This window comes from Sphaeramia orbicularis, chromosome 8, assembly GCF_902148855.1.
Source record: "Sphaeramia orbicularis chromosome 8, fSphaOr1.1, whole genome shotgun sequence".
Taxonomy (NCBI): Eukaryota; Metazoa; Chordata; class Actinopteri; order Kurtiformes; family Apogonidae; genus Sphaeramia; species Sphaeramia orbicularis.
This window is the reverse complement of record NC_043964.1, coordinates 37,865,310-37,892,464: the sequence shown is the minus strand read 5'-3', so window position 1 is coordinate 37,892,464 and position 27,155 is coordinate 37,865,310. Positions and strand designations below refer to the sequence as shown.

The 27,155-nt window shown below is 34.8% G+C and overlaps 1 protein-coding gene across 2 annotated transcripts in view; it reads right to left on the bottom strand.

Annotated features, from left to right (window-relative positions):
- Positions 1–20,993: 20,993 nt before the first annotated feature.
- grin2aa (glutamate receptor, ionotropic, N-methyl D-aspartate 2A, a) overlaps positions 20,994–27,155 on the bottom strand; it is a 345,668-nt gene continuing 339,506 nt past the window's right edge. Inside the window, exon 14 of one of the 2 annotated variants that reach the window (XM_030140950.1) lies at positions 20,994–26,946. In XM_030140950.1, the coding sequence (XP_029996810.1) occupies positions 24,937–26,946 (2,010 nt within the window). In that variant the 3' untranslated portion in view covers positions 20,994–24,936. The remainder of the gene's footprint in view (positions 26,947–27,155) is intronic. The other variant, XM_030140951.1, reaches the window with a different exon arrangement.

Genomic DNA, 27,155 nt, shown 5'->3' with positions numbered 1-27,155 from the left:
AAAAAATCTTGAATTAAGCCCAAAAAAATCTTCAATTAAGTAAAAAAAAAAAAATCTTCAATTAAACCAAAAAAAAAAAAAATCTTCAGTTAAGTACAAAAAAAAAAAATTAAGCAACAAAAAAAATCTCAAATTTAGCAAAAAAAAAACTTGAATTAAGCCAAAAAAATCTTCAATTAAGTAAAAAAAAATTTCTTGAATTAAGGAAAAAATCTTGAATTAAGCCAAAAAAAAATTAAAAAATCTTCAATTTAGTAAAAAAAAAAAAAATCTTCAATTAAGCAAAAAAAAAAAAAAAAAATTTCAAATTTAGCAAAAAAAACTTGAATTAAGGCAAAAAAAAAAAAAAAAAATCTTCAATTAAGTAAAAAAAATCTTGAATTAAGCAAAAAAAAAAATTTTCAATAAAGTAAAAAAAAAATCTTCAATTAAGCCAAAAAAAAAAAAAAAAAATCTTCAATTAAGTAAAAAAAAACTTGAATTAAGGCAAAAAAATCTAAAATTAACTTAATTTTTTTTCTTTGTTTTTGTGCAAAAAATAACATTAAATTATGAAAATATTTACATTTACAAACTATCCTGTAACACTAAAATGTGAATAACCTGAACAAATATGAACAACCTGAAATGTCTAAAGCACAGGTGTCAAACATGCGGCCTGTGGGCCAAATGCGGTCCACCAGGCATATGAGACACTTCGGCCCCTGGGAAGTTTTTACCAAGTGCAAAAATTCCACAGTCTTGAATTGAATTAAGCAAAAAAAATTTCTTGAATTAAGGAAAAAATCTTGAATTAAGCCAAAAAAAAATTAAAAAATCTTCAATTTAGTAAAAAAAAAAAAAAATCTTCAATTAAGCAAAAAAAAAAAAAAAATTTCAAATTTAGCAAAAAAAACTTGAATTAATGCAAAAAAAAAAAAAATCTTCAATTAAGTAAAAAAAATCTTGAATTAAGCAAAAAAAGAATTTTCAATTAAGTAAAAAAAATCTTCAATTAAGCCAAAAAAAAAAAAAATCTTCAATTAAGTAAAAAAAAATCTTGAATTAAGCCAAAAAAATCTAAAATTAACAACTTAATTTTTTTTCTTTGTTTTAGTGCAAAAATAACATTAAATTATGAAAATATTTACATTTACAAACTATCCTGTAACACTAAAATGTGAATAACCTGAACAAATATGAACAACCTGAAATGTCTAAAGCACAGGTGTCAAACATGCGGCCTGTGGGCCAAATGCGGTCCACCAGGCATATGAGACACTTTGGCCCCTGGGAAGTTTTTGCCAAGTGCAAAAATTCCACAGTCTTGAATTGAATTAAGCAAAAAAAATTTCTTGAATTAAGGAAAAAATCTTGAATTAAGCCAAAAAAAAAAAAAAAAAATCTTCAATTTAGTAAAAAAAAAAAAAAAATCTTCAATTAAGCAAAAAAAAAAAAAAAATTTCAAATTTAGCAAAAAAAACTTGAATTAAGGCAAAAAAAAAAAAAAAAATCTTCAATTAAGTAAAAAAAATCTTGAATTAAGCAAAAAAAGAATTTTCAATTAAGTAAAAAAAAAATCTTCAATTAAGCCAAAAAAAAAAAAAAAAATCTTCAATTAAGTAAAAAAAAACTTGAATTAAGGCAAAAAAATCTAAAATTAACTTAATTTTTTTTCTTTGTTTTTGTGCAAAAAATAACATTAAATTATGAAAATATTTACATTTACAAACTATCCTGTAACACTAAAATGTGAATAACCTGAACAAATATGAACAACCTGAAATGTCTAAAGCACAGGTGTCAAACATGCGGCCTGTGGGCCAAATGCGGTCCACCAGGCATATGAGACACTTCGGCCCCTGGGAAGTTTTTGCCAAGTGCAAAAATTCCACAGTCTTGAATTGAATTAAGCAAAAAAAATTTCTTGAATTAAGGAAAAAATCTTGAATTAAGCCAAAAAAAAAAAAAAAAATCTTCAATTAAGCAAAAAAAAAAAAAAAAAATTTCAAATTTAGCAAAAAAAACTTGAATTAAGGCAAAAAAAAAAAAAAAAATCTTCAATTAAGTAAAAAAAATCTTGAATTAAGCAAAAAAAGAATTTTCAATTAAGTAAAAAAAAAATCTTCAATTAAGCCAAAAAAAAAAAAAAAAAATCTTCAATTAAGTAAAAAAAAACTTGAATTAAGGCAAAAAAATCTAAAATTAACTTAATTTTTTTTCTTTGTTTTTGTGCAAAAAATAACATTAAATTATGAAAATATTTACATTTACAAACTATCCTGTAACACTAAAATGTGAATAACCTGAACAAACATGAACAACCTGAAATGTCTAAAGAAAATTCAGCACAATTTAAGCAATTTTTCCGCCTGCTCCTCAGTGTTTAGTTTCTTCTTAGATCTGATCCATAATACACATGTAGAAATGATAAGATGAGGCAGAATATTGTTAAAATTGCACTAACACTAAATTTTCTTACATTTTTTAAATTTAAATTTCCGTTTTTTCCGTGTTTTTTTTTTTTTTGGGGGGGGGATAGTTTATAAAAGCAAGTATTTTCATAATTTAATGGGTTTTTTTTACACTAAAACAAAAACAAAAATTTGGAGTTGTCATTGCTTATAGGTTATTATGTTATTATTTTTCTGGTCCGGCCCACTTCAGATCAAATTTAGCTGAATATGACCCCTGAACTAAAATGAGTTTGACACCCCTGATCTACAACATAAAATCTACTGCGCACGCACCATTTATAACTATTGTTTATATGGTAAAGGGAGTTAAATCTAGTCTACTAATCATGAATACACTGTCTATTCAAGCAGCAGTTGGGTCTGCAGTTGTCAAACATAGGCCTATGTTTAACCCTTTCATGCATATTGGTCACTACAGTGGACATCTGTTCTCCAATATATTCATGGATTTTGTTGTTTTAGTTTGATATGAGTTAACTCAGTGGACGCCTATGCATCATCCCATTCACTGACATTCAAACCATTACAATAACTTTGCTGTTCTTAATAAACCTGATCTGCAGTGACATGTTTGAGTGCAAATCAATTGCTAATAAAAAATTGCGCATATGATAAAATGTGAGAAAACATCAGATTAGCTGCATTAAAAATGTTTTGATTTTGTATATCACTTTCTGATATTCATAAATTAAACACATGGTGTCCAGTGGAGTGGACATTTTTGGAACTCCACAAAAAAATTATGAAGGTAGATTTGTTTCTTTATTGCTTAAACCCAAAAAAAAAAATTTCATTAAAAAAAAAAAAATAATAATAATAATTTTAATCAAAGAAAAAAAGTGTTCAAATGCAATTTTTTGGATTGTAATTTTTTTTTCTGCATTCTAACACTTTTTTTATTGAATTTTTTTTTTTTTTTTTTTAATTTAAAGCAATTAAGAAACAAATCTACCTTCATAAAAACAGGTTTATTAAAAAAATAAATAAATAAATTGCATTGTTTTTTCATCCCTAAAGAGGAATAAAAACACTCAGGAAAAAAATCTCGACGAAAGTTCTCATAATTCATGCATGAAAGGGTTAACTGGTGTGTGTAGATACATTTGAGTGCATTTACAGTTGGACATGTGTTAGCATTTTCTGAATCGTTACAGTGTTTTATTTGACAGAAGTTTCCTACATGGACACACACACTACAAAGTAGAAAAAAACTTACGCTACTACTACATCTAAGCCTCAGGGTTAGTTATTTGTTTTAGTAGTATGTTAATAAACTGTTTCCAAAACGAGTGAATTTGCCATCAGACATATCTAGTTAAGTTTAACCCTTCATGCATGAATTGTGAGAACCTGAGTCAAGATTTATTTTTTCAGTGTTTTTATTCCTCCTTAGCCATGAAAAAAACAATGTGATTGAGGGTTTTTTTTCTATTGAGTTACAAAAATATCCATGCTTTTAATTTTTGAAGTAAAAAAAAATGTGTTTAAAACCAAATATCATAAAGTGATATGAAAACAATGGAATAAAAACATTTTTAATGCTGCTAATCTGATGTCTTCTCACATTTTAACATTTTCTAATGCTAGTAATTACTCACTTCATGGAGATAATATGCAAAAAAAAAAAAAAAAAAAAATTGTCTAACAAATAACAATTGATTTACGCTCAAACATGTTCGTGCAGATCAGGTTTATCTAGAACAGCACAGTTACAGTAATGGTATGAATGTCAGTGTATGGGATGATCCATAAGTGTCCACTGTGTTGGCTGATATGGAACTAAAACAACAAAACCCATGAATATAGAAGAGAACAGCTGGAGAAGAACTGTCCACTGTAGTGACCTATGCATGAAAGGGTTAAAGTGTATTTGTGTTGTGAAATATGACTGTAATGCATAGTATGTTCTGTAAACAAAGCAAGCAGGAATATGACCATACAGAGAAGGATATTACATATCAATGTATGTGTGTGTGTGTGTAGTATGTATGGATCCGCCACTGCATACTAAAAGTCACGAGCATTTCGCAGGCAGTGTTTTCTCTTCTCTTTATTGTAGAGGTATCAGTTAGTCTTTATTTTTATATTCGATTTTTCTACAAAATATATTCAGTTTAACCATCTTAATTATTATAATGTACATTACGCTGGGTTACAAAAAATTTTTTTTGCAAGTTGTCTAGGTTTTTTCAACTGAATTAGGACCATTTTGCACCGCTAAATCCAAAAATGACATGTTTTTCTCAATCAGGTCAGGTTTTTTTGTTAATTTGATTTTGAAAAATTTGATCTTCTCACAAAATTGATTACATTTTTGTGACTTTATCAGTTGAATTTTTTATATAGTTCTCACCCAAAACAGGTTTTAAGAGAAAAAAAATCAGTTTCTAACAGGATGTATTTATTAAGTGTTACAAACTTTAATTCCTGTAAATTGAACATTAGATATTGATAAAGGTAAGTACATGTAAATTGAACATTAAATCGTCATTGTGCAAAAATATCTTGGTCACCAAGTTTAATACCAAAATAAGATTGGTAAGCACACTTTATGAAACTTGTGACTTGATTCCTGTTAGGTACAATAGTGTATTCACCGCAGATGTAGCAGAATACGTCAGGCTTATTTTTGCAAGATCTTCTAGTCGAAGCCATTTCATTCACCTGTAATATTAAAAAAAAAACATTCATCATAAATTGGCCAAAGTAAAATCTTCAGAACTCGTTTATTGCAAGAAATATGAAAGAATTTTGTATCATATGATGTGAAAATGCCCATAAATGTAAGCAAAAATGTTAAACAGCCAATATGTAGCATAGATCAGAAAGTTGACCTGATTGAGCAAAATTAATGTGATTTTTGGATTCAGCACACCAAAATTATCCTAAATCAGCTCAAAAAACTTGAACAATAAATTTGTTGTTGACCAGTGTAATGTATCATATATTTCTGTCACTTCAAATTCCAAATTATATATCGATGTATATGATACTAACAAGATTTTCTAGATGAATATTGACATATCAACTCTTTATTTGTAGGTTTGATTTTTCAATAACATATATTCAGTCACACAGTCGACTAAATCACACAGAAAGTGGTCACATTCACAGAAGCTGAAAACAACAACAAACATTATGACTATTTCGACAACTGAAATGTATATTTGGCGTATTACATAACAGAAACATTTACGTAACATGATAAAGTTTACATGATACATCTCCTATAAAGTGTATATGTATTTATATATTTTACAGATATTTATTTTCTTTGTTTCACAATTTCTTGAATTTTGATGATACTTCTTTCGAAATTATACTACAAACTAAAAACAAATCATCTCATGGAATAACTCAGTTAATCTTTTCAGTTTGTTTGTTTACTCAAATGAGTCAAGTTTTTTTTATATTGTAAAAGTATCAGTAGTGAAACAGAACAAAGAACTTTATCATACATAACCTACACAACTACAACACATCACATATCATATGTTTTTGAGTTCAACACTAGATTTACAGTTTCTAAACCTACAGATTGCGGTGGATGCCTTGAGAAACAGTTGAACTCTGGTGTTTAACCCTCCAGGAGGTTGAAGCATTAGAGAAGAAAAAGGTGTTGTTGAACATTAATCGAGCATGTAAACCTGGAGATATGATTAATGGATAAATAGTACTGACAGACCCCTCAGGGTTAAACATCATGTTCCACTAAGAACCACTAGATCAGTGGGTACAATCCACTCATGAAATGACATGTTCTATAAAACCAACTGAACCTTCATATCAGTTCATTTACAACAACAGAACAAAAGATGAAGTTTATGTGGTTTATTGCAGTTACACTTTCAGGTTCCAGAGGGCTCATTTTGGGTTTTTGTGAGAAGGGTCTTGGGTCTGGGGTCTGGTCCTGGTCTCCCTCACAGGTCCATCACTGATGTCTCCTCTGATGTCGTCTACACCACATCTAGAAACATCGAGATACAATCATCAAACACTGAGTGGATGTAGACGAGTTGATTTCATAGTGTGTTTTTGTAAATGTGGGTCCTGAAGAGACAGGAAGTGGATTTGTACCGACCTCTGGATCTACTGGATCTGATGGAGAATGACCACCGATGGATGAACGGCTCCATCAGACTGGCCTCCTCCTTCACAGAGGATCTACATCTCTGTTGTCTTTCCTGAAACAGTCAAAATAAGACCCAGACAAATGTATAACTGTGGTGGACATTTCTGATGTGAGAAGCACAAACATGCATCTTCAGAACATGTGAACGTACATTTATAGACGATGTCATTCGACTATTGTTGATCCAAAGTCCATTTTGTCTGATCACATGACTCAGCATTTCCTTGTCCTGCTGCTGAAAACAAAAAGAACAAGAAAGTTGAAGATTAAAACATCGCACTATATTATTATATTAATAATATTAAATATTAAATCCAACTGAACACATGACCTGGACCCGTTGTGGGTCCCCAGCCCTATTGTCAGGTCCTGATTGAACATGACACTTATGGCCGGTCAGCATCTGGACTGGTCCTGGTCCTGTTCCTGTGGTCTCCCCTGGTCTGTAACAAAATTTAAGAACAAAATAAACAAATGACCCAAAAATAGAGAAAATTATCAACAAAAATACACAAAAATGACCAAGCTACTCCATAAAATGAACAGTAGTTTCCAAATGAATGAATTAAATGTGTCACCTGTTTGACTACTGGGGTTGCACCGCTTTCACATGGTCTGTCCTGGGTCAGCTGGTGGTCTGTCCGGGGTCAGCTGGTGGTCTGTCCGGGGTCGGCTGGTGGTCTGTCCTGGGTCGGCTAGGTACGGGGGCTTCTACACCGCTGATTTCTGGATCCTTTGGTGAATTTTCTGAAACACAAGAAACACAAGAGACATCTCCCCAAGATCGGAGCAGTCGGAACAGTTGGGGCAGTTGGGCAGTCGGGAGGGTTGGACAGCTGGGGGTGGAGGGCAGGGGGCTGGACTAGGGGTGCGGAAAAAAAGTTATTATTCGAATTCTGATTAGAATTGAATCGTCAGGAGCCTAGTGAAGCACACCCCTACTCCAGACAGTCAGATACAGAGGGCAAGTGGGCTGCCACTCCAGAAAATCAGGGCAGTCATGACAGTCGGACAGCCAAAGGTGAGGGTAGGGAGCTGCCACTCCCCTCCGGTAGTTGGACACGGAGGGCAGGGGGTTGTCGGGGTGGTCGGGTCTGTCGGATAGTCAGAGGAAATGTTATTGTAATAAATAAGTTGTAAAATGCAATGTGGAACAATAACATCTTCCTAAGTACATTGTACCTTGCTTCAAGTCCACAAATCTAGCAAGAGACAAGCATAGGAAATGTACATGCCTAGTTTTATCTAAAATTTGTGAGATTATTTAAGAAATCTGAGTTTTTCATCAGCTTTAATTGTTATTTAGATGAATTCACTAGTTTACTTTAGTTTGTCTTTAATACCAGTCTTACCTTGAGTTTTATTAAATCATCTGCCAAGGTTTACATCAGCTCTTCATCACTTTTAGTCCTGCTCTAAGTTTTATTTAGATGAATTGACTAGTTCACTTGTTTTGGGTGAGTTTTGCTTTGTTTTTTGTTTGTTTCTTGTAAAACTAATAAATTCTTCCAAATATGGCACATTCTAAGAGTGGTTGGTTTTCGTGAGCATTTTTTCTCTTACCTTTACTGGAGGTTTATCATGTTAACTTACCATGAAATGTTTCTCTTACGTTGTATGCCAAATATACCTTTCAGCTGTCGATACACAGTCATAATATGTTTGTAATATGTTTGATATTGCCTATGTCTATGATTGATTCACCGGGTGCCAGTGTTTATCTTTTGCTTTTCCCTGTCATCATAGAGTTTGAAGAAAAACCATGGAGGGATTGTTAAAAATGAATATATTTTGTCGAAAAATTGAACAGAAAAAATAAAGGCTTTATATGTCAATATACATCTACAACATTTTGTTAGTCATTTACATGGATGTACAATTTGATTATTAATTAAGTGTTAACCATGTTAAATGCTATAATGTACATTATATCATACCTTACTATTACTTCAAATTCCAAATTATACATCTATAATATATTTTATGTTGGGTTGTATCTGTAAAATGATCATTAGTTATTATTACACTATTATATTTCATATTTTAAACCCATTTTCTTGCTGCAGTTGTATGTTTTATTTTGCTGTTGTGAGATGCTTTATAGCAGTAGTGCTGGAGAATGAGCTAGCTGCTATCTGTTTTGAGTCTTTTCAGGATGTGACGTTTTCTCCTGTGGGTGGTGCTTGGGCAAAAATTTTTGTGCCTGAGGCTCTCCTGTCTCTTGTATGGGGGGGGGGGTCTACTGTGCATGCACCATTCATAACTATTGTAAAGGGAGTTAAATCTGAGTCTAATAATCATGAAGAGACAACTGTCTGTTCAAGTAGCATTTGGGTCTGCACACCAGAAAACCAAACAGGCAGCCACAGAAGGTATGGAATGTATTATTATAGAGTTGGAACTATAGAAGTGTATGGTGTTTGCCACAGAACACAGTCAGCGATTGAGTGAATCACACACAGTTGTCAAACATAGGCCTATATCTAAGTGGTGAGTGGAGATACATTTGAGTGCATTTACTGTCGGACATGTGTCAGCATCTTGTGAATCGTTACAGTGTTTTGCTTGACAGATCAAGTATTCTACATGGACACACACACTATGAAGCAGAAAAAATGTATGCTACTACTACATCTAAGCCTCAGGGTTAGTTATTTGTTTCAGTTGTATGTTAATGAAGAGTTTCCAAAAAGAGTGAATGTGCCATCAGATGTATCTAGTTAAGATTAAAGTATATGTTGTGTTGTGAAATATGACTGTAATGTAATGTAATGCATAGTATGTTCTGTAAACAAAGCAGGAATATGACAATACAGAGAAGGATATCAAATATGAATGTGTATGTGTGTGTGTGTGTGTGTGTGTGTGTGTGTGTGTGTGTATGTATATGTACATATATTAGGCCTGTAACGGTACACATACCAAACCAAACCGTTTCGGTACACACCTGTTCGGTTTGGTACACAGCTGTACCCAAACGGCACAGTATGATGAGAAAAAGGAAAAAAAAAACGAAAGACGTTGTTCGATGCGTAACTTTAAATCCACGCAAGTTTCACACGGACATATGGAAGGACGTACACAGTGACCCAAAATATGAAATGGCAGCTGCTATAAGGTAAAAAAAAACAAAACAAATATGACGTGAACCTGGAAGGAAGACACTGAAGACCCTCCACCATCAGTCCAGTCCAGTTTGGATCAGTTCAGGTTCAGGTGAAAGACAACAACGAGGAAAGAGACGTTAATAAGACGGATGTTTTTTGGCCCCTAGGAACTACGGTAGTTCTAAAACACTTACACTAGCTCTGTCTGTCTGTCTGTCTGTCTGTCTGTCCCTCTGTCTGTCTGTCTGTCTATCACGCACGCTGTATAATAGAGGAATAAATAGAACGTTGAAAGTATGTAAAGTTTCACTTTTGTTTCATGACAGCGTTCGTTACATTAGTTATGGACCACACCCCCAGGTATATAACTGCGCGCCCCCCCTACCCCCTGGCGCCAACAAAAAAAAAAAAAAAAATCCAGTTTGAGAACAGTTTGTTCTCTGCCCTAAAATAAATAATTTGGTTCATTGTGTTGTCAATGTTTCTCTTCAGTTTGTTTTAACAGAATACCAGTTTGTCCTCTTGTTAATGTTGCACTTCATGTGGAATGTTTTTGTTATTTTTCTGCAGAATGTGAACTGACAGAACTGTGATTAGATTTTTCTTGTTTGTTTGAAACTACCTTTCAGGGAAAAGTGCAATACTAATGTTTAAAATACATTTAGTAATATTAAGAATTTATTTTATTTTCTATTCGATTTATAGCAGCAGAATTATATTATTCCTGTTTTCTATATTCTATTGTCTCCAAAAATTGGGGGAAAAATGTTTTAAAAATTCATAAATGCATTAATAGACATTTTGAGGGGTTTTCTTTCTTCCCGTACTGAACCGAAAAAAAAACGAACCGTGGCTTTGACAACTGAAAACGTACCGAACCGAAAATTTTGTGTACCGTTACAGGCCTTATTTATATATACATATATATATAGGGCTGTCAAAATTAACACGTTAATGTGGATTAATCCATCACCATGATTAATCTGATTAAAATTTTTAACGCAATTAATCCATTTGTAGCGCAGAATGACTCTGAACGTCTCTGCTACTGCATTTGGGGCAGTTAGTCTAAGTAGAGTTACCGTCGCGCATGTGCAAATGGGTCATTGATCCGGTAGTGACAGGCAGCAGAACCAACTGATAAAGATGGAAGACACTAAACAGCACACTGGCCCGCTGAATGGAAATATGAGGACAAAAAAAAAAAAAAAACAAGGCGGAAAAGTCTACTGATATAAAGTATTATACACACTCTGCAGGAGGGACTTTTCTTTTTACTTTCTTTTCAAGCACTTCCAGCTAAACATACCACTTTAACGCAAGCATACATTGGTCAGGGATTCTTGCAACAGCTTGTGACAAACACACTAAGTGCATATATATTCCCTTCTTTCTTGAGTCTGTTTGGTCATAAAAAATGAAATGGGATTAATATAGATTAAAAATGATTGATATTTAATTGTGATTAATCAAAATAATTAATCCACAATAACCCTGTGATTTATCTGATTAAAAATTTTAATCATTTGACAGCACTAATATGTATATACAGGGTGGGGAAGCAAAATTTACAATGAACATTTAGTTGTTTTTTCTCAGCAGGCACTACGTCAATTGTTTTGAAACCAAACATATATTGATGTCATAATCATACCTAACACTATTATCCATACCTTTCCAGAAACTTTTGCCCATATGAGTAATCAGGAAAGTAAACGTCATAGAGTGTGTGATTTGCTGAATGCACTCGTCACACCAAAGGAGATTTCAAAAATAGTTGGAGTGTCCATAAAGACTGTTTAGAATGTAAAGAAGAGAATGACTATGAGCAAAACTATTACGAGAAAGTCTGGAAGATACTATTAAAGAAGAATGGGAGAAGTTGTCACCCGAATATTTGAGGAACACTTGCGCAAGTTTCAGGAAGCGTGTGAAGGCAGTTATTGAGAAAGAAGGAGGACACATAGAATAAAAACATTTTCTATTATGTCAATTTTCTTGTGGCAAATAAATTCTCATGACTTTCAATAAACTAATTGGTCATACACTGTCTTTCAATCCCTGCCTCAAAATATTGTAACTTTTGCTTCCCCACCCTGTATAGCCCCCCGCCCCACCCCCTTCCATTTTTTCTGGATCCGTCACTGAATCTATCATACCATTTTTTGAAACAAACAGCATGATTTTTATTGTAACATGTAGGTGCTCTAAGAAAATCCCTCTGCCAACAGGTTCTACCATTCATAACACTGGTCAACAACAAATTTATTGTTTAAGTTTTTTGAGCTGATTTAGGATAATTTTGGTGTGCTGAATCCAAAAATCCCATTAATTTTGCTCAATCAGGTCAACTTTCTGAACTATGCTACATATTGGCTTTTTAACATTTTTGCTTACATTTATGGGCATTTTCACATCATATGATACAAAATTCTTCCATATTTCTTGCAATAAACGAGTTCTGAAAATTTTACTTTTGCCAATTTATGATTAATGGTTTTTTTTAATATTACAGGTGAATGAAATGGCTTCCACTAGAAGATCTTGCAAAAATAAGCCTGACGCATTCTGCTACATCTGTGGTGAATACACCATTGTACCTAACAGGAATCAAGTCACAAGTTTCATAAAGTGTGCTTACCAATCTTATTTTGGTATTAATTATTATATTTTGTGAGAAGATCAAATTTTTCAAAATCAAATTAGATGAAAAACAGATGTCATTTTTGGATTTAGCGGTGCAAAATGGTCCTAATTCAGTTGAAAAAACCTAGACAACTTGCAAAAAACATTTTTTTGTAACCCAGTGTAGTAGGTATCCCAAGGTGTTTTTACATTTACATTTGGGAGTCTTAAACATAGTGTCTTCTGAAAGCTCTCTTTGTAAAGAAAATAACACTGGTCAACAACAAATTTATTGTTTAAGTTTTTTGAGCTGATTTAGAATAATTTTGGTGTGCTGAATCCAAAAATCGCATTAATTTTGCTCAATCAGGTCAACTTTCTGAACTATGCTACATATTGGCTTTTTAACATTTTTGCTTACATTTATGGGCATTTTCACATCATATGATACAAAATTCTTTCATATTTCTTGCAATAAACGAGTTCTGAAGATTTTACTTTTGCCAATTTATGATTAATGTCTTTTTTTAATATTACAGGTGAATGAAATGGCTTTGACTAGAAGATCTTGCAAAAATAAGCCTGACGCATTCTGCTACATCTGTGGTGAATACACCATTGTACCTAACAGTAATCAAGTCACAAGTTTCATAAAGTGTGCTTACCAATCTTATTTTGGTATTAATTATTATATTTTGTGAGAAGATCAAATTTTTCAAAATCAAATTAGCAAAAAAACCTGACCTGATTGAGAAAAACAGATGTCATTTTTGGATTTAGCGGCGCAAAACGGTCTTAATTCAATTGAAAAAACCTAGACAACTTGCAAAAAACATTTTTTTGTAACCCAGTGTAATTTTTGGGATAATGGTACCTGTGGACATGAAGTTACAATCAGTGTGTTAAATAGGCACTAAGCCCATTGTTTTATACTGTTTCATCTCATTCATAGATTGTCTTATAATACATCAACTATCACAGAAGTGCCTGGCCAAAAAAAAAAAAAAACGTCTCACAATGGTGGTGTTTGGTGTGGCATTGTTTATATGAGATCACAGCATTTATTTCTGCCTAGATTTCATTTTGGACCAAAATCTTGTATTGATAATGGGAGAGTCAGACCACTGCGTAAAGTCGTCTCCATTATATCCTAAGAATTCTCAAAGGGGTTCAGGTCTGGACTCTATGGTGGCCAATCCATGTGTCCACTATCAACGCTCTCTAGCAATTTGATGCATGTTTAAGAAATGAGAAGCTACTCAGGCTATCAGTTTGGATTAAAGAACTTGTTGCAGCTTACACATATTAATCACTGCATCAGTTATCCAATGGTAGGATCATTTGCTTAATTCTATCTATTATTTTTGCCCAGAGAGTATATTTCTATAATCATCATAGTAATGTGTTGTCAGTTACTAAGGCTGATCCTTTGCAAAATGAATAGTTTTCTCCACATCTGGGCCTTTTGTGCACACATAACACAGCATTTTCAATTGCAAAAACATTAAAAAAAAAAAAAAATCTAGTTTGAGTGTATCCATGTACAGGGAAAACAGAGAGATTCTAAAATGATCGGGCACCTCTCCATTCTGTGCATGTCTATTACTGCAGTGAACGTGGTACTAGTGCATGACCTGCAGTAGATGGAGGTCAGTGCAGATACGTTTGGGAGAAACAAATCCACAGAATGTAAAGAATACACTTGGAGAACCTGAACCAACATTTAAAGCAAATTCAATTTAGAACTGAACATGTTGCAGCTGCTATATGTATCTGCTGTGTTCAGTATTATCCACGGCAGAAACAGTGGTTTACTCAAGCATTTGTACCATTTTTTTTTTAGCCATTATTGCTAGAAATGAAAAAAAAAAAAAAAAGATGAAGAAAATATCGATGTGAGTGTGGAAAAAGGATGACCATGTTATCATTTATTCACTTATTAAAACTGCTTTCAGTCAAATGTGGCTTAAAAGGTGAAATGTTGCTGTTTTCATCATGTAATAGTTTTATTGTGATATAAAATGTCACAGATGAATTCATCAATACATACGTGACTGTGTACATGTCTTCACTGTTAGTATATCGATGTAAAATGTTGTGGTCCCTGTACTCCTATTAAATGAACAACGGTGCTCAAAGGGATCAGCGCTCAGTGAGGTATAAATTCTATCATCACACTAATAATAGGTTTTCTTAGGACACGCAGGATATTGCAGCACAGTGATTGTTTTTTTTTTTTTTCTTATCTGCCATTTGAAGCGGATTTAAATTTCTCCCGGTTCACAACAATTCCTATTGATCTTCTGTGGCTCGCTTTGGTAAACAATACCACTCCAAAATGGCCTCTGCATAAAAACAAAACATAAACAAGTGGTGCCAGGCACAACAAACCCCACCCCTCGCTCGTATTATAGCTTATTTTGGCATCGATCCAGCTGATGTCATCATGTCTATGTGTGTGCTGATGTCAGCATAGCAATGGCCTCTATATATGTGGCAAGTTTGAAGTAAACTGAAACAAAATTTATGTTTTTTGACACATGTGAAATGTTGCCCATTGTAAGTAAATGGATGAAGAAAAAATATTTTAAAAATTCATAAAAAATTAGAACTTTGACCTACTTTTCCCAAAATGTAATCACATCTATGCTGGATCACTGGCAATCTATAATCCAAATTTGGTATGAATTCAACCAATGGTTTTGCTGCTACAAGCATGTGAAATTTTGCCCATTGTAAGTAAATGGGAAAAACAAAAGATTAAAAAACTTTTTTTTTTTAATTTAAACTTTGGCCTACTTTTCCCAAAATGTAATGATGTCTATTCTGGGTCACTGGCAATCTATAAACCTAATTGTGTATGAATTCAACCAACAGTTGTGCTGCTACAGACATTTGAAATTCCGCGCATTGTAAGTAAATGGGAGGAAAAAAAAGATTAAAAAAAAAAAAAAAAATCATAAAAAATTAGAACTTTGACCTACTCATCCAAAAATGTAACCACATCTCTTCTGGGTCACTGGCAATCTATACACCTAATTTGGTATGAATTCAACCAACGGATTTGCTTGTACAGAAATTTAAAATTTCGCCCATTATAAGTAAATGGGAAAAACAAAAGATTAAAAAAAAAAAAAAAAATCATAAAAAAATTTAAACTTCTACCTACTTGTCCCAAAATGTAATGATATCTATTATGGGACACTGGCAATCCATAAGCCCAGTTTGGTATGAATTCAACCAATAGTTTTGCTTCTACAGACATTTGAAATTTTGCCCATTATAAGTGAATGGGGAAAAAAACAAACAAAAAAAAAAACAAAAACAAAAAAAACAAAAACAACAAAAAAAACAAACTCATAAAAAATGTGAACTTTGACCCACTGTTCCCAAAATGTAATGACATCTCTTCTTAAAGACTGGCAGTCTATAAACCAAATTTGATATGTCTTCAACCAATACTTTTGCTTCTACAGACATTTGAAATTTCGCCCATTATAAGTGAATGAGGATTTATCATTTTTTTAATTATTAAAAAAATTAACTTTGACCTGCTGTTCCCAAAATGTAATGACAACTATTTTGGGATGCTGGCAATCTATAAACGCAGTTTGGTATGAATTCAACCAATAGTTTTGCTGCTACAGACATTTGAAATTCCGCCCATTATAGGTAAATGGGAGGGGAAAAAAAAAATAATTAAAAAAATCATAAAAAATTTAAACTTTGACTTACTCATCCAAAAATGTAACCACATCTCTTCTGGGTCACTGGCAGTCTATAAACCTAATTTGGTATGAATTTAACCAATGGTTTTGCTGCTACAGACATTTGAAATTTCGTACATTATAAGTAAATGGGAAAAACAAAAGATTTTTTTTTAAATCATAAAAAATTTAAACTTTGACGTAATTTTCCAAAAATGTTATGGCATCTAGTCTGAACCACTGGCAATCTATAAACCTACTCTGGTATGAATTCAACCAAGAGTTTTGCTTCTACAGACATCTGAAACTTTGCCCATTGTAAGTGAAAGGGGGAAAAAGATTTTAAAAAACTCAAAAAAAAAAAAAAAAAAAAAAAAAAAAAAAGTGAACTTTGACCCACTGTTCCCAAAATGTAATGACATCTCTTCTTAAAGACTGGCAATCTATAAACCAAATTTGATATGTCTTCAACCAATACTTTTGCTTCTACAGATATTTGAAATTTTGCCCATTATAAGTGAATGAGGAATTTTTTTTTTTTTTTAAATTATAAAAAAAAATAACTTTGACCTACTGTTCCCAAAATGTAATGACATCTATTCTGGAATACTGGCAATCTATAAACCCAAGTTGGTATGAATTCAACCAAGAATTTTGCTGCTACAGACATTTGAAATTCTTCCCGTTATAAGTAAATGGGAAAAACAAAAGATTTAAAAAGTTAAAAAAAAATAAAAAATCATAAAAAATTCAAACTTATACCTACTTTTCCCAAAATGTAATGACATCTATTATGGACTACTGGCCATGTATAAGCCCAGTTTGGTATGAATTCAACCAATAGTTTTGCTGTCACAGACATTTAAAATTTCACACACTATAAGTGAATGGGGGAAAAAAGATTTTAAAATTCATATATATATATTTTTTTTAACTTTGACCTATTGTTCCCAAAATGTAATCAGATCAATTGTGGGTCACTGGTAATCTATAAACCAAATCTGGTATGAATTCAACGAAAAGTTTTGCTGCCAGACTGTTAACAAACAAAGAAACTGAATCAAAACAATACCCCTTGCCTCCCCTTTGGGGGGCGGGGCAAAAAAACAAACAAAAAACTAACATGTAAACAGAAAACATACAGAGAAGAAAGAGCAGAGGTCAAAAATAATTGTGGCTTTCATATTTATTTAAGATTATTTATTTAAGGACAAATATGGAAAACAAAGAAAAAATAAAGAGCAGTAATGATGGAGAAATGAAAGGGGATTATGGGGGGGGGGGTGTTAAAGAGCAAACTGGTGTATGTAAAGTAAGAGATTGAGGTGTAAGGCATGAGGACAGGAAAGAAGGAATGTGGCAGATGGTCAATGCTGCTGTCGGCCACATGGCCTCTTGACGCTCCAGTACACTCACAGACACCCAAGGTCAACCATCGGTCATGGCACAAAGGCCTCCTTCAGGAACACCTGTACCTGTCATTCAACGTTTAACAATCAAACCTCCACTCATTTCTGATGTTCAAGGAAATACCGAACAACGCTCAAGTCTCAGGATGCACTTCTTTCACTTTCCACTTATAAGAGCCAATACTGATCACTATACAGATGATTGAACACCTAATGTGGATTAGGATAATTCAGCTTCTTAAACTATTAAACACTGCTTTAAATATTAATCAAATGTACTCTTTTTAGTTAGATTTACTAAATATTTAACATAAAGGAAATTAGATTTATCAAAGACTTGCATATTTCTATTATTATTATTTTTATTTTTATTTTTTTTAAATCTCCCTGGAAAATGTAGTTAATTTTTCTAAAGAGGAACTTCTTAGCTATGAAAGTATCATCAATTTTCTTTCTTTTTCCACTGAAATTGTTCAAATTAACCCTTTCATGCATAGTGGTCACTACAGTGGACAGCTATTCTACAATGTAATTTAACATGAACTTCTATAACAGTACCTGCATAATATCTGCATGAGTGAATATAAAAGCAAGGAAATAAAACGTTATTAATTTTTAACCCATAAAGACCCAGCACTTCTTTGATGGCAGTTCCCAAATGATTTTTTCTCTCTATTTAACCTTTCTTAAGTATTTATCACCATTTATTATTATATTATTCTCTCTATTTAGCATTTTTTTTCAGTGTAAAGTAGGTATTTTATCATATTTAATCTGTTGATCATGTTGATGTTCATTAAAGCTCAGAGTAAATTCAAAGGTTATTAAGTCATAAACAGGGAAAAAAGAAAAAAAAAAAGTGACTTTTTCAGCAAATCTATCATTAATTAAGTGTCTCCAGCCACTGTCATTGATCCAACTCCATGGGTTTTACTGGTGAATCGATGTTGTAAAAGACGACGGTGTTTCCACGGTAACTACAGAGTCTCTAAACGTCCAAATGGGTCATATCTGATGACCATGAAAAGATGACCAACTGCATTTTACACTAATTATTTACATTTTCATGGAGTAAAAAAAAAAAAAAATACATCTAAGTGGACATTTTTTTTAACTCCATGAAAAATAGGTTCATAAAAAATTTCTATTGCATTTTTTTCATGCCTAAAGAGGAACACAATCTTTCAAGAAAAAAAAATAAAAAAAAATTGACTAATATTCTCATAATTCATGCATGAAAGGGTTAAATCAATTTTAGTCATATATTCTATGACCTATTCTGTTTAATAATATAAATTATGATTTTATTTAGTATTATTCACCCCATTCATTATTATCTATGCTTATTACATATGTTTTTCCATAATATCCTTCCATATTGGTACTTCAGTAACTGAAAATATTCAAAATGTACCTAGAGAATCAAGATATGAAGGCACTAGGTAAATCTAAATTCACACTTGTGAAATTTGTACTAAATCGGACTAAATTTACATTTCATTAAATTTTCAAAATACACTCTAAACATAATGATCTATTCATTATCAGATGTCTTTCTTGGTATAATTTTTTAAAGAAACCACTAATCTTACTAACCTAGCGTTGCATTAATTGTCAAGTCTTACCTGTATTTCCTATAAAATAGTAGATCTGGATCCGACTGCAATAAAAATGCACTTAAGGAATCCATTCTAAAATATCTAAATAATGAAATAAATAATACTGACTGAATGACATTTAAGCTTTAACTCTTCAGAATTGATGATGATAATAATGAACATGATAATAATAATAATAAAAAATGTGCTTGAAATCTGCTTCTTAACCCATAAAGACCCAAACATCCAACACTGACTAAAAGCATCTTCTGATCTAAACTGTTTAATACCTGCTGATCCACTAATTCTATCAAAACGTGTAAATAATTAGTGTAAAATACAGTTTGTCATCTTTTCATGGTCATCAGATATGATTCATTTGGACGTTCAGAGGCTCTGTAGTTACTATGGAAACACTGTCATCTTCTACAGCATTGATTCACCAGTAAAACCCATAGAGTTGGATCAATGACAGTGAATGGAGTACTCGGTTCATGTTCGTATTTTACTGAAAAAGTCAATTTTTTTTCTGTTTTCACTGTTTCTGATATAATATCCCTCAACTTCCATCTGAGCTTTTATGAACATCTACATCAGGGGTGTCAAACTCATTTTGGTTCAGGGGCCGTATTCAGCCCAATTTGATCTCAAGTGGGCCAGACCAGTAAAATAATGACTTAATAACCTATAAATAATGACAAATCCAAGTTTTTCTTTTTGTTTTAGTACAAAAAACCCCCAATTAAATTATGAAAATATTTACATTTTACAAAAAAAGATGTGACCCTGAAAAAAACAGAAATTTCATTTGAAAAATGTGTGCAACTTTAACAATATTATGCCTCGACTTTTTATTTATACATGTGCATTACACACAATGTTACATAAACATTTGGTAACAGGCAGAATATTGTTACAATTTTGGAGTTTGGAACTAAAATTTGAACAATTTCTTCAATATTACAATGAAAAAACGTAAAATTCTATTATGATCAGGTTTAGATCTACAAAGTTTCCATAAAAATCTGAATAACATGGACAACTTGAATTGTCTTAAGAAAAACAAGTGCAATTTTAACAATATTCTGCCTCGTTTTTCAGTTTATCACTTACACGTGTGCATTACGATTGCACAAAACATTTAGTAACAGGCAGAATATCGGTAAAATTGTATTTACTTTTCTTAAGACATTTCAGTTTGTTCATATTTGTTCAGGTTATTCATGTTTTTTGTAAAAGTATAGTTTGGTAATGTAAACATTTTAATGTAATTTTCCTTTTTAACACCAATAACACAAAGAGAGAATTTGGAATTGTCATTATTTACAGGTTATTCCGATAATATTTTACTGGTTCTGACCCACTTGAAATCTAATTGGACTGTATGTGTCTGTATGTGGAACCTGAATTAAAATGATTTTGACACCATTGATTGTTAATATCTTCAGTGTAATTTTTGCATTTCACAAATTCATCCCACGGGCCAAATTGGACCCTTTGGCGGGCCGGATTTGGCCCCTGGGCCACATGTTTGACACCTGTGAGCTACATAATCAGTGAATTACATACAGGAAAATACCTGATTTATACTGAGGAAAATATATCCTCTGTATAATAATACTTATTTTAATAATAATATAATAATAATATCCTCTGTATAAAATACAGAGGAAAATATAACGAATGGTGAAAGGCTACCAATAGAGGAAATTTCATTTGGGAATTGACATAAAAGTAGCGCTGGGTCTTTATGGGTTAAACATAACCTCTGTTATCTTCAACTACCAATATTAAAGCTGCCAAAGGAAAATTATTGTCTATTTCTTCTATTCTGTATGAAAAAATTAAGAGGTGATATGAGTTGACAGGTGTTTTTTTTTTTTTCCCACTCATGATGAAGCAGAACCCACAGGTATGGTGTGTATGTATGTATGTTGCGAAGTTTGACAGGACAGCAAACCTTGTGAATGGTGAAGTTTTATTCTAGTCGCTCTACAGAGAGAGAGAGATAGAAAGAGAGAGAGAGATAGAGAAACAGTGCCACTGTACAGAAGAGCTCTTGTGAAATTCACACAAAAAATATTGTTTTTACTCTTTATCATTTATAATTCTCCATGATGATGTATTCCAGTATGAATTTACAAGCGATGTATACAGGTGTCGTTTCTAAATATATTCAAAATAGTTCCTTAAAAGTCTTTGAGGAAGTATTAGTTTTAAAAAAAAGCTCTATTCTTACAGCAAACCATAAAGAAAAGAGGTCTTGTATCTTTGGAGGGATAGCAGACTCAAAGTAGAACGTTGCTTTTTTTTTCTTTTATCTTCTTTACAGTTGAAGTCCTGACTACACATGAAGGAGAGGGAAGAGAGAAGCAGAGCTGGTGATACAGTAATTCTCACCTGCCACTGGAGGAAGAGCAAGGATGTCCCGCCTTACCGAGCCGAGCCCTGACCCCTGACCTGCGACCCCATTGGGCCAAACGCGGCCTGATCGTGGCCCTGTCAGCCAATGAGGAACTTGCACTAAGGTCAGGTCCTCGCCTTCTCCCCCAAAACAGCAGCAGCATCTTCATTGTGTTTAAACATAGATAATTTTTTTTTTTTTTTTTTCTCTCAAATATGTATATACTCACACCTGGTTACAACGCATTAGTGATCATAACATCATAACAAAAGTAACAAACAAAAAAAAGAAACATAAAACATTAAAATTGTTACATCTGGGGTTGCATGCCATCACCTCATTATTTATCATTAATGTAATTAAAATACATTTTTGCCATTAAAAAGAGCAGGGTTGTCATCACAAGGGTGTGTCTTGAGAGTGTGTGTGTGTATGTGCTGTGTGTGTTGGAACATAAAACAGCATCAGTTTACATGACAGTTCTGTAAAAGTAGAACAAATAGAACAAATTGTCATGAGTTCATAAAACGCGAGGGTGCCATTTTGATATTTGTACATGTGCATATTGTTCACTTTTCAGCTCACGCAAGCAGCATGTGGAGATAAATATGATAATAATAAATATGCAGATAAAGATGCAAAAAAAGGACAAATGTTGCTCGTCAGTCAACATCGTGGGGTACGCAGATTGGGAAGCAAGGAAAAAAGATTCGTCGTAGTATTCCAAGAGTACAAAAGGACGATATGATGGTGGTTGTTAAAACATGGAGCTTCAATTGAAACACAGTGGCTAATGCAGTCGCCTGCCGTTAAAAACCATGGAGAGGAAAGAGAGAGATTCCTGTTTGAGTATTCCATAGAGGGGTAGATTTTGGACATTAAGTTACATCCTCCATTTGTGTTAAGGGTGCTCAGATAGGCACGGAGTGGAGCTACACGCCACACACTCCTCACTGAGCAAAAACAATCTAAGCCCCCATCCCTTCTTTCCCTCCTTCTCTTCCTCTTCTTCTCTCTTTACATGGGTTGCAAAAGCTCAGACAGAGCCGAACTGGAAGACCTTGGACTGGTAAACATCAAAAGGAGAAAAATTCTGCTTTGCGGTCACTATAAAGACTGTTGTTGATTTTCTTTCTGTTTTTTTTTTTTTTTTTTTTTTAACTTCCCTTTTCATTTTTTTTCTTTTTCTTTCTTTTTTTTTTTTTTTTTACAAAATAATCTGTGCCGCATCATTTTCTGCTGCTGCTACGTGTGAAGCTCCCCCAAAACGCACAGAATCATCCTGAGGTATTTTATTGGATAAAATTTGGCTTTGAGAATCCAATTAATTAAACAAATTAGTCAGTTAAGATGCTTGCATGTTGTTTTTTTGTACAGTAAAATGCTACAAAAAGGTGTGGCACAAGTGTACATGGAATTATGTACATGTGCAAGTTATTAAAAAAGAACAAACAAACAAGCAACAAAGGCATAAACAATCAGAATACAAACCAAATGGACTGGTTTAGACTTCAAGCTTACCCAAGATCCTCTATGCACACACGACTTATCCCAAACCAAAACGGATACATGATTGGTGAGCACGTAACAGTGGCGCCTCCATTTTGTAGCTCCCGACCCACCCAGTTGTCCCATCCCGCCCAAAAATAACGCTTTGACGGTAAACAAGGGGTTTGTCTCAAGTAGTCTTCGGATCCTCAAGAAAGCCCTGGTTTGATTGTGGATCAGGAGAATTTGTGAGTTTCAATTCATGATCAATTATCGTAACCAAGTCACCAGTTACATTATAGCGGTCGATACAGCGCCGACCGAAGTACAATGATACAAAAAACAAAAAGTGAAGTACTCTACATTTATCCAACACTCTAGACATGTGTCATGTTGATCGAGGAGGGGAAGAAGAAAGGAGGTAAGAAGGAAGGAATCGTCAGTTTTTTTTTTTTTTTTAATAGTTAATACCCTGTTTCTCAGTGGTAGGGAGGTCAAAAGACAAAAACATCAGCGCCGACCCACTACCCAACTCGGACAAGGTGGTGGTGGTGGTCTTGGGGGTGTCATTTTAGCCTTTTCTCCCTTGTTCATCTCCTCTGCTCTCTTCCCTTCCACCATTCTCTTGCTCTTTTGCAGCAGGAGCCACAGCGTGACACTGATTTACTAAGCACAAAAGTCAAGGATCAATATTACGATTGTACAAGTATCCATCCACCGCATCTGGCACGACATAGTCCCTTTTCAAAAACATGTAAAATAGGTATCTGAGAGTGTATATGTGTGTATTTTCTCTTCTCCAACATCGAAAAAAATCAACACATGCAAAATAATCTACTACTCTTGATGGTATTTTTCAGAAAGCTATGCTTTTTCAAAAGCAAATGTGGGAAAGAGGTTTTAAAACTAATGCTATTATGCTACCAAATAAGCAAACACTAAAATCCTACACAGGGGGATCCAAATGCCAGAATCCCGAATAAATCTTATAGTTTAATAGAATAAAAAAGCAATACTTTGCAAATATTTTTCTATGCGCAGTGCCACGAATGAAATGCCCATCAGTTGCCTCAGGTTCTCCTGCTCATCTGTCCTTTCCTGTCCGTCAGTCTGTCTTTTTAATCTGTCAGTCTGTAAACATTAATCACTGATAGCACCTACATTACTCTCATCTTCTCATCGCTATCATGTCGTCACATAGACTTAACACATGGGATGCTGATATGTCGCTGCCAAAAACTCCTCTATAATCCTGTCTGTGCAATTTAGCCACTCATCTCATTTCGCCCTCTCTCTTTGCACTGCTAGGAGTCTCGGTGGCCATATTTGTCAGAGTAACAAGCAGCAGACCGTTTGACTAGCTCACTGTGACGCCCCTGCCCTCCTGGGATACTTCCATGTCTGGCCACGACATCAAACGTGCCCATCTGGTCTCCCTGTCAGGCCTCTTATGCTCAACTACCGATCCCTCGAGCTTGACAGCAGAGGTGGGAAGGAAAAAGGGGAAATGAAAGAGGAGCTGAAAGAGAAGTTATGTCCTCTCTTTTTCATTCCCCTCTCTCAATACCTCACCCATCCTTCTCACAACTTCCCTGCATATTTCAATCACAAATCAACTGTCTCTTTCCCGACAACTCTTGCAGGAGTCCTCTATCTTTGTTTCTTTGGCCTTCTCTGTTCCACTAAGCCACTGCCTACCCCATTTAGAAACCTAGAGGGGTTTACTTTTCCCCTCCCCTTTACACCAGGATACCTGATGGCAGAGTACCAGCCATGCATCCAACTCATTGGTACATGGCAGAGAATGGACAGAAATGGTGATATCATCTGCAAAGAGAGTAATAGTAGTACCGTCATACCCAAGTGGGCACAAATTCTTTTGGATTACAATGTCAAAGAGAAGAAGAAAAGTGTGGCTATGGCATCCCTTAGTGGATAACATAGTTGATAAATTATAATACAAACCCAGAGAGGAGTAAGGAGGAGAAAACACATTATTTCTTACATGAACTAAACATCTGACTCCAGACTGGGGATTTTTTTATACACCCGTCTATTGCTGAACTGGGCTGAATTTAGGACACCACGAGGGGCCGGGTATGCACTAGTCTTATTGGCTGAGTAAGGCATCACATGCTCTTTATTGTACATGTCATTTGCTATCCGCCCGTCCCGTGAACAGTATGAAGTAGTGGATTTAACAGAAGAGCGGAGATTGTTCGCATCATTGCGTGTTTTGATGGGGGCCGCTCCAAGGACCGCTGCAGGCGAGGCCACCGCCAGCTGTTTGTAAATATCAGAAGAGCTACGCCCATGGACCAGTCTGCTGCTGGTGTCGTCCCTAAGTGAGTGGGTGAGGAAAGGATTTTCCGAGCCATGGGCCGGGTACAGAGACTTGCTCCGCTTGCTCTCCTCCAGGTTGTGGTTAAACAACATCGATTTGGACCCAGTGCCAAACAGTCTGCCAGAGTAGGGACGCATGCCAAAGAGGTTAGCGTAGTGCGAGTCGGACGCCGAGTCCAGGAAGCGATCCTTCTCCTTGAGGCTGACACTGCGTGCCGGTCGGCCCAGGTCTATATCCTTGGGCTTTTCTAGCATGATGTTATCGAAGGAGTGCTGACGACTCAGCCTCAAACGGTTTCTCTTCTGAACATGTGGTCCGTCTGTCTGTGGCCAGTACAGACCAAACATTTCATCTGGTTGCTGCTGTTGGTGGTGCATTGTGGGACTGACCAAGGGGTCTGTGAGGAGCTGATCCTCACTAATGTCATACAGATTTGCTGTGTGGAGGCAAGCTTCACACCGATTATAAGGAGAGCGTGTGGCAGAAGCTGCAGCAGATGCTGCAGGGGTATATGGCACTCCTGCTGGGTAGCCAGGGGTCACTTTCGACAAGCAGGAACGGCAGTGTGTCTGTTTGTAACGATCAATAGATTCATGTGGAGACAGGGAAATATTTTTCTCTTTCAGGCTATAGTGTTTAGAGTAAGTTGGGTCTGGTAGCATGTCTGAGTCTCCATGATGCAGAGGTGAGGAGTTCAGATGAATGATTGGCTGCTCACATTTCCTATAGTTATCACTGTGGTCAGAATAGATCTCGGGGTAATCCAAATCGTCGGCAGCAAGGCCTCGACTCTCGCGGTAGTGAATGGGATCCGAATGAAGACTCAGCTCTCGGTCTGAGTCGATGGTGTAGATTTTTTCTCCTCCTCCTCCTCCTCCTCCTCCACCTCCACCTCCTCCTCCACCTCCTCCTCCTCCTCCTCTCCCGGTTTGGTTGGTTCCGCCGCTGACCTGCTTAGTCTTTAAGTAGGACAGCTCTACCTCACTGCAGTCCCTTGGGTATTTTGACGTCACCGATCTTTTTTTTAAGTTGTCCTTGGGCTTCAGGTGCTTGTTGTTTTCTGGGTCCTTGTAGGAGGCTGCCCTGCTGGAACAGTCAGAGATGTCAGAGTGGGCTGTGTCCTCGGGGAGGTAACGCTGTGTCTTCATTGACATTCGCGGGTCTGGCATGAGCATGTCAGGCATTGGAGGGGGTCCAGGTGGCACCGAACGAAGCGTGTCCACTGACTTCTTCCACAGGGTCCGGGGTGGCTTGGCGTTGGTCTGGACTGCGTCAGCACTTACTGCCACCTCTACTGTGTTGGGATTGGCATCATTCAAGGTCAGAGGATGCTGACCACCCTGGAAGATATAGTTGTTGAGGTGGTCTTTGTGGCGGTTAGCGAGATAAGACTGCAGGTCACCAGTATCCCCATAGATCATGTCTTTGGGAGCATAGCTTCTGTTGTCGGCATAAATAAAGTTGCCCTTCTCTGCCATCATGTCCATGATCATTGGTCCAGCTGAGTGCATAAACTCACGTTTGGGTGAGTTCATGCGTGAGCCACTCAGGTTGGACATGTTGGTCATCTGTTTGGCAGATTTTATCAGCTTAAGCATTTTATCCTGGGGACTAAAGTCCAGATCGGTCTTCTTCTTCATGTCAATGTGTACACCATGGATGCAACTCCAGATTCCCTGCATAGGGACAAATGAAGAAATGGAGAGGATTAGTGGGGGTAAGGAGGAAAAAGTGTAAAAACGGGTAAACACAAAAGATTCAAAGAAAAGAGTAAAATGGGGAAAATGTTAAGGAAAATGTGAAATAACATTAGGAAGAGTGAAATTAAATATAAAGTGGGGTTGGACGTTAAATGGAAATGACACAGCAGAATTGTTACTTATAT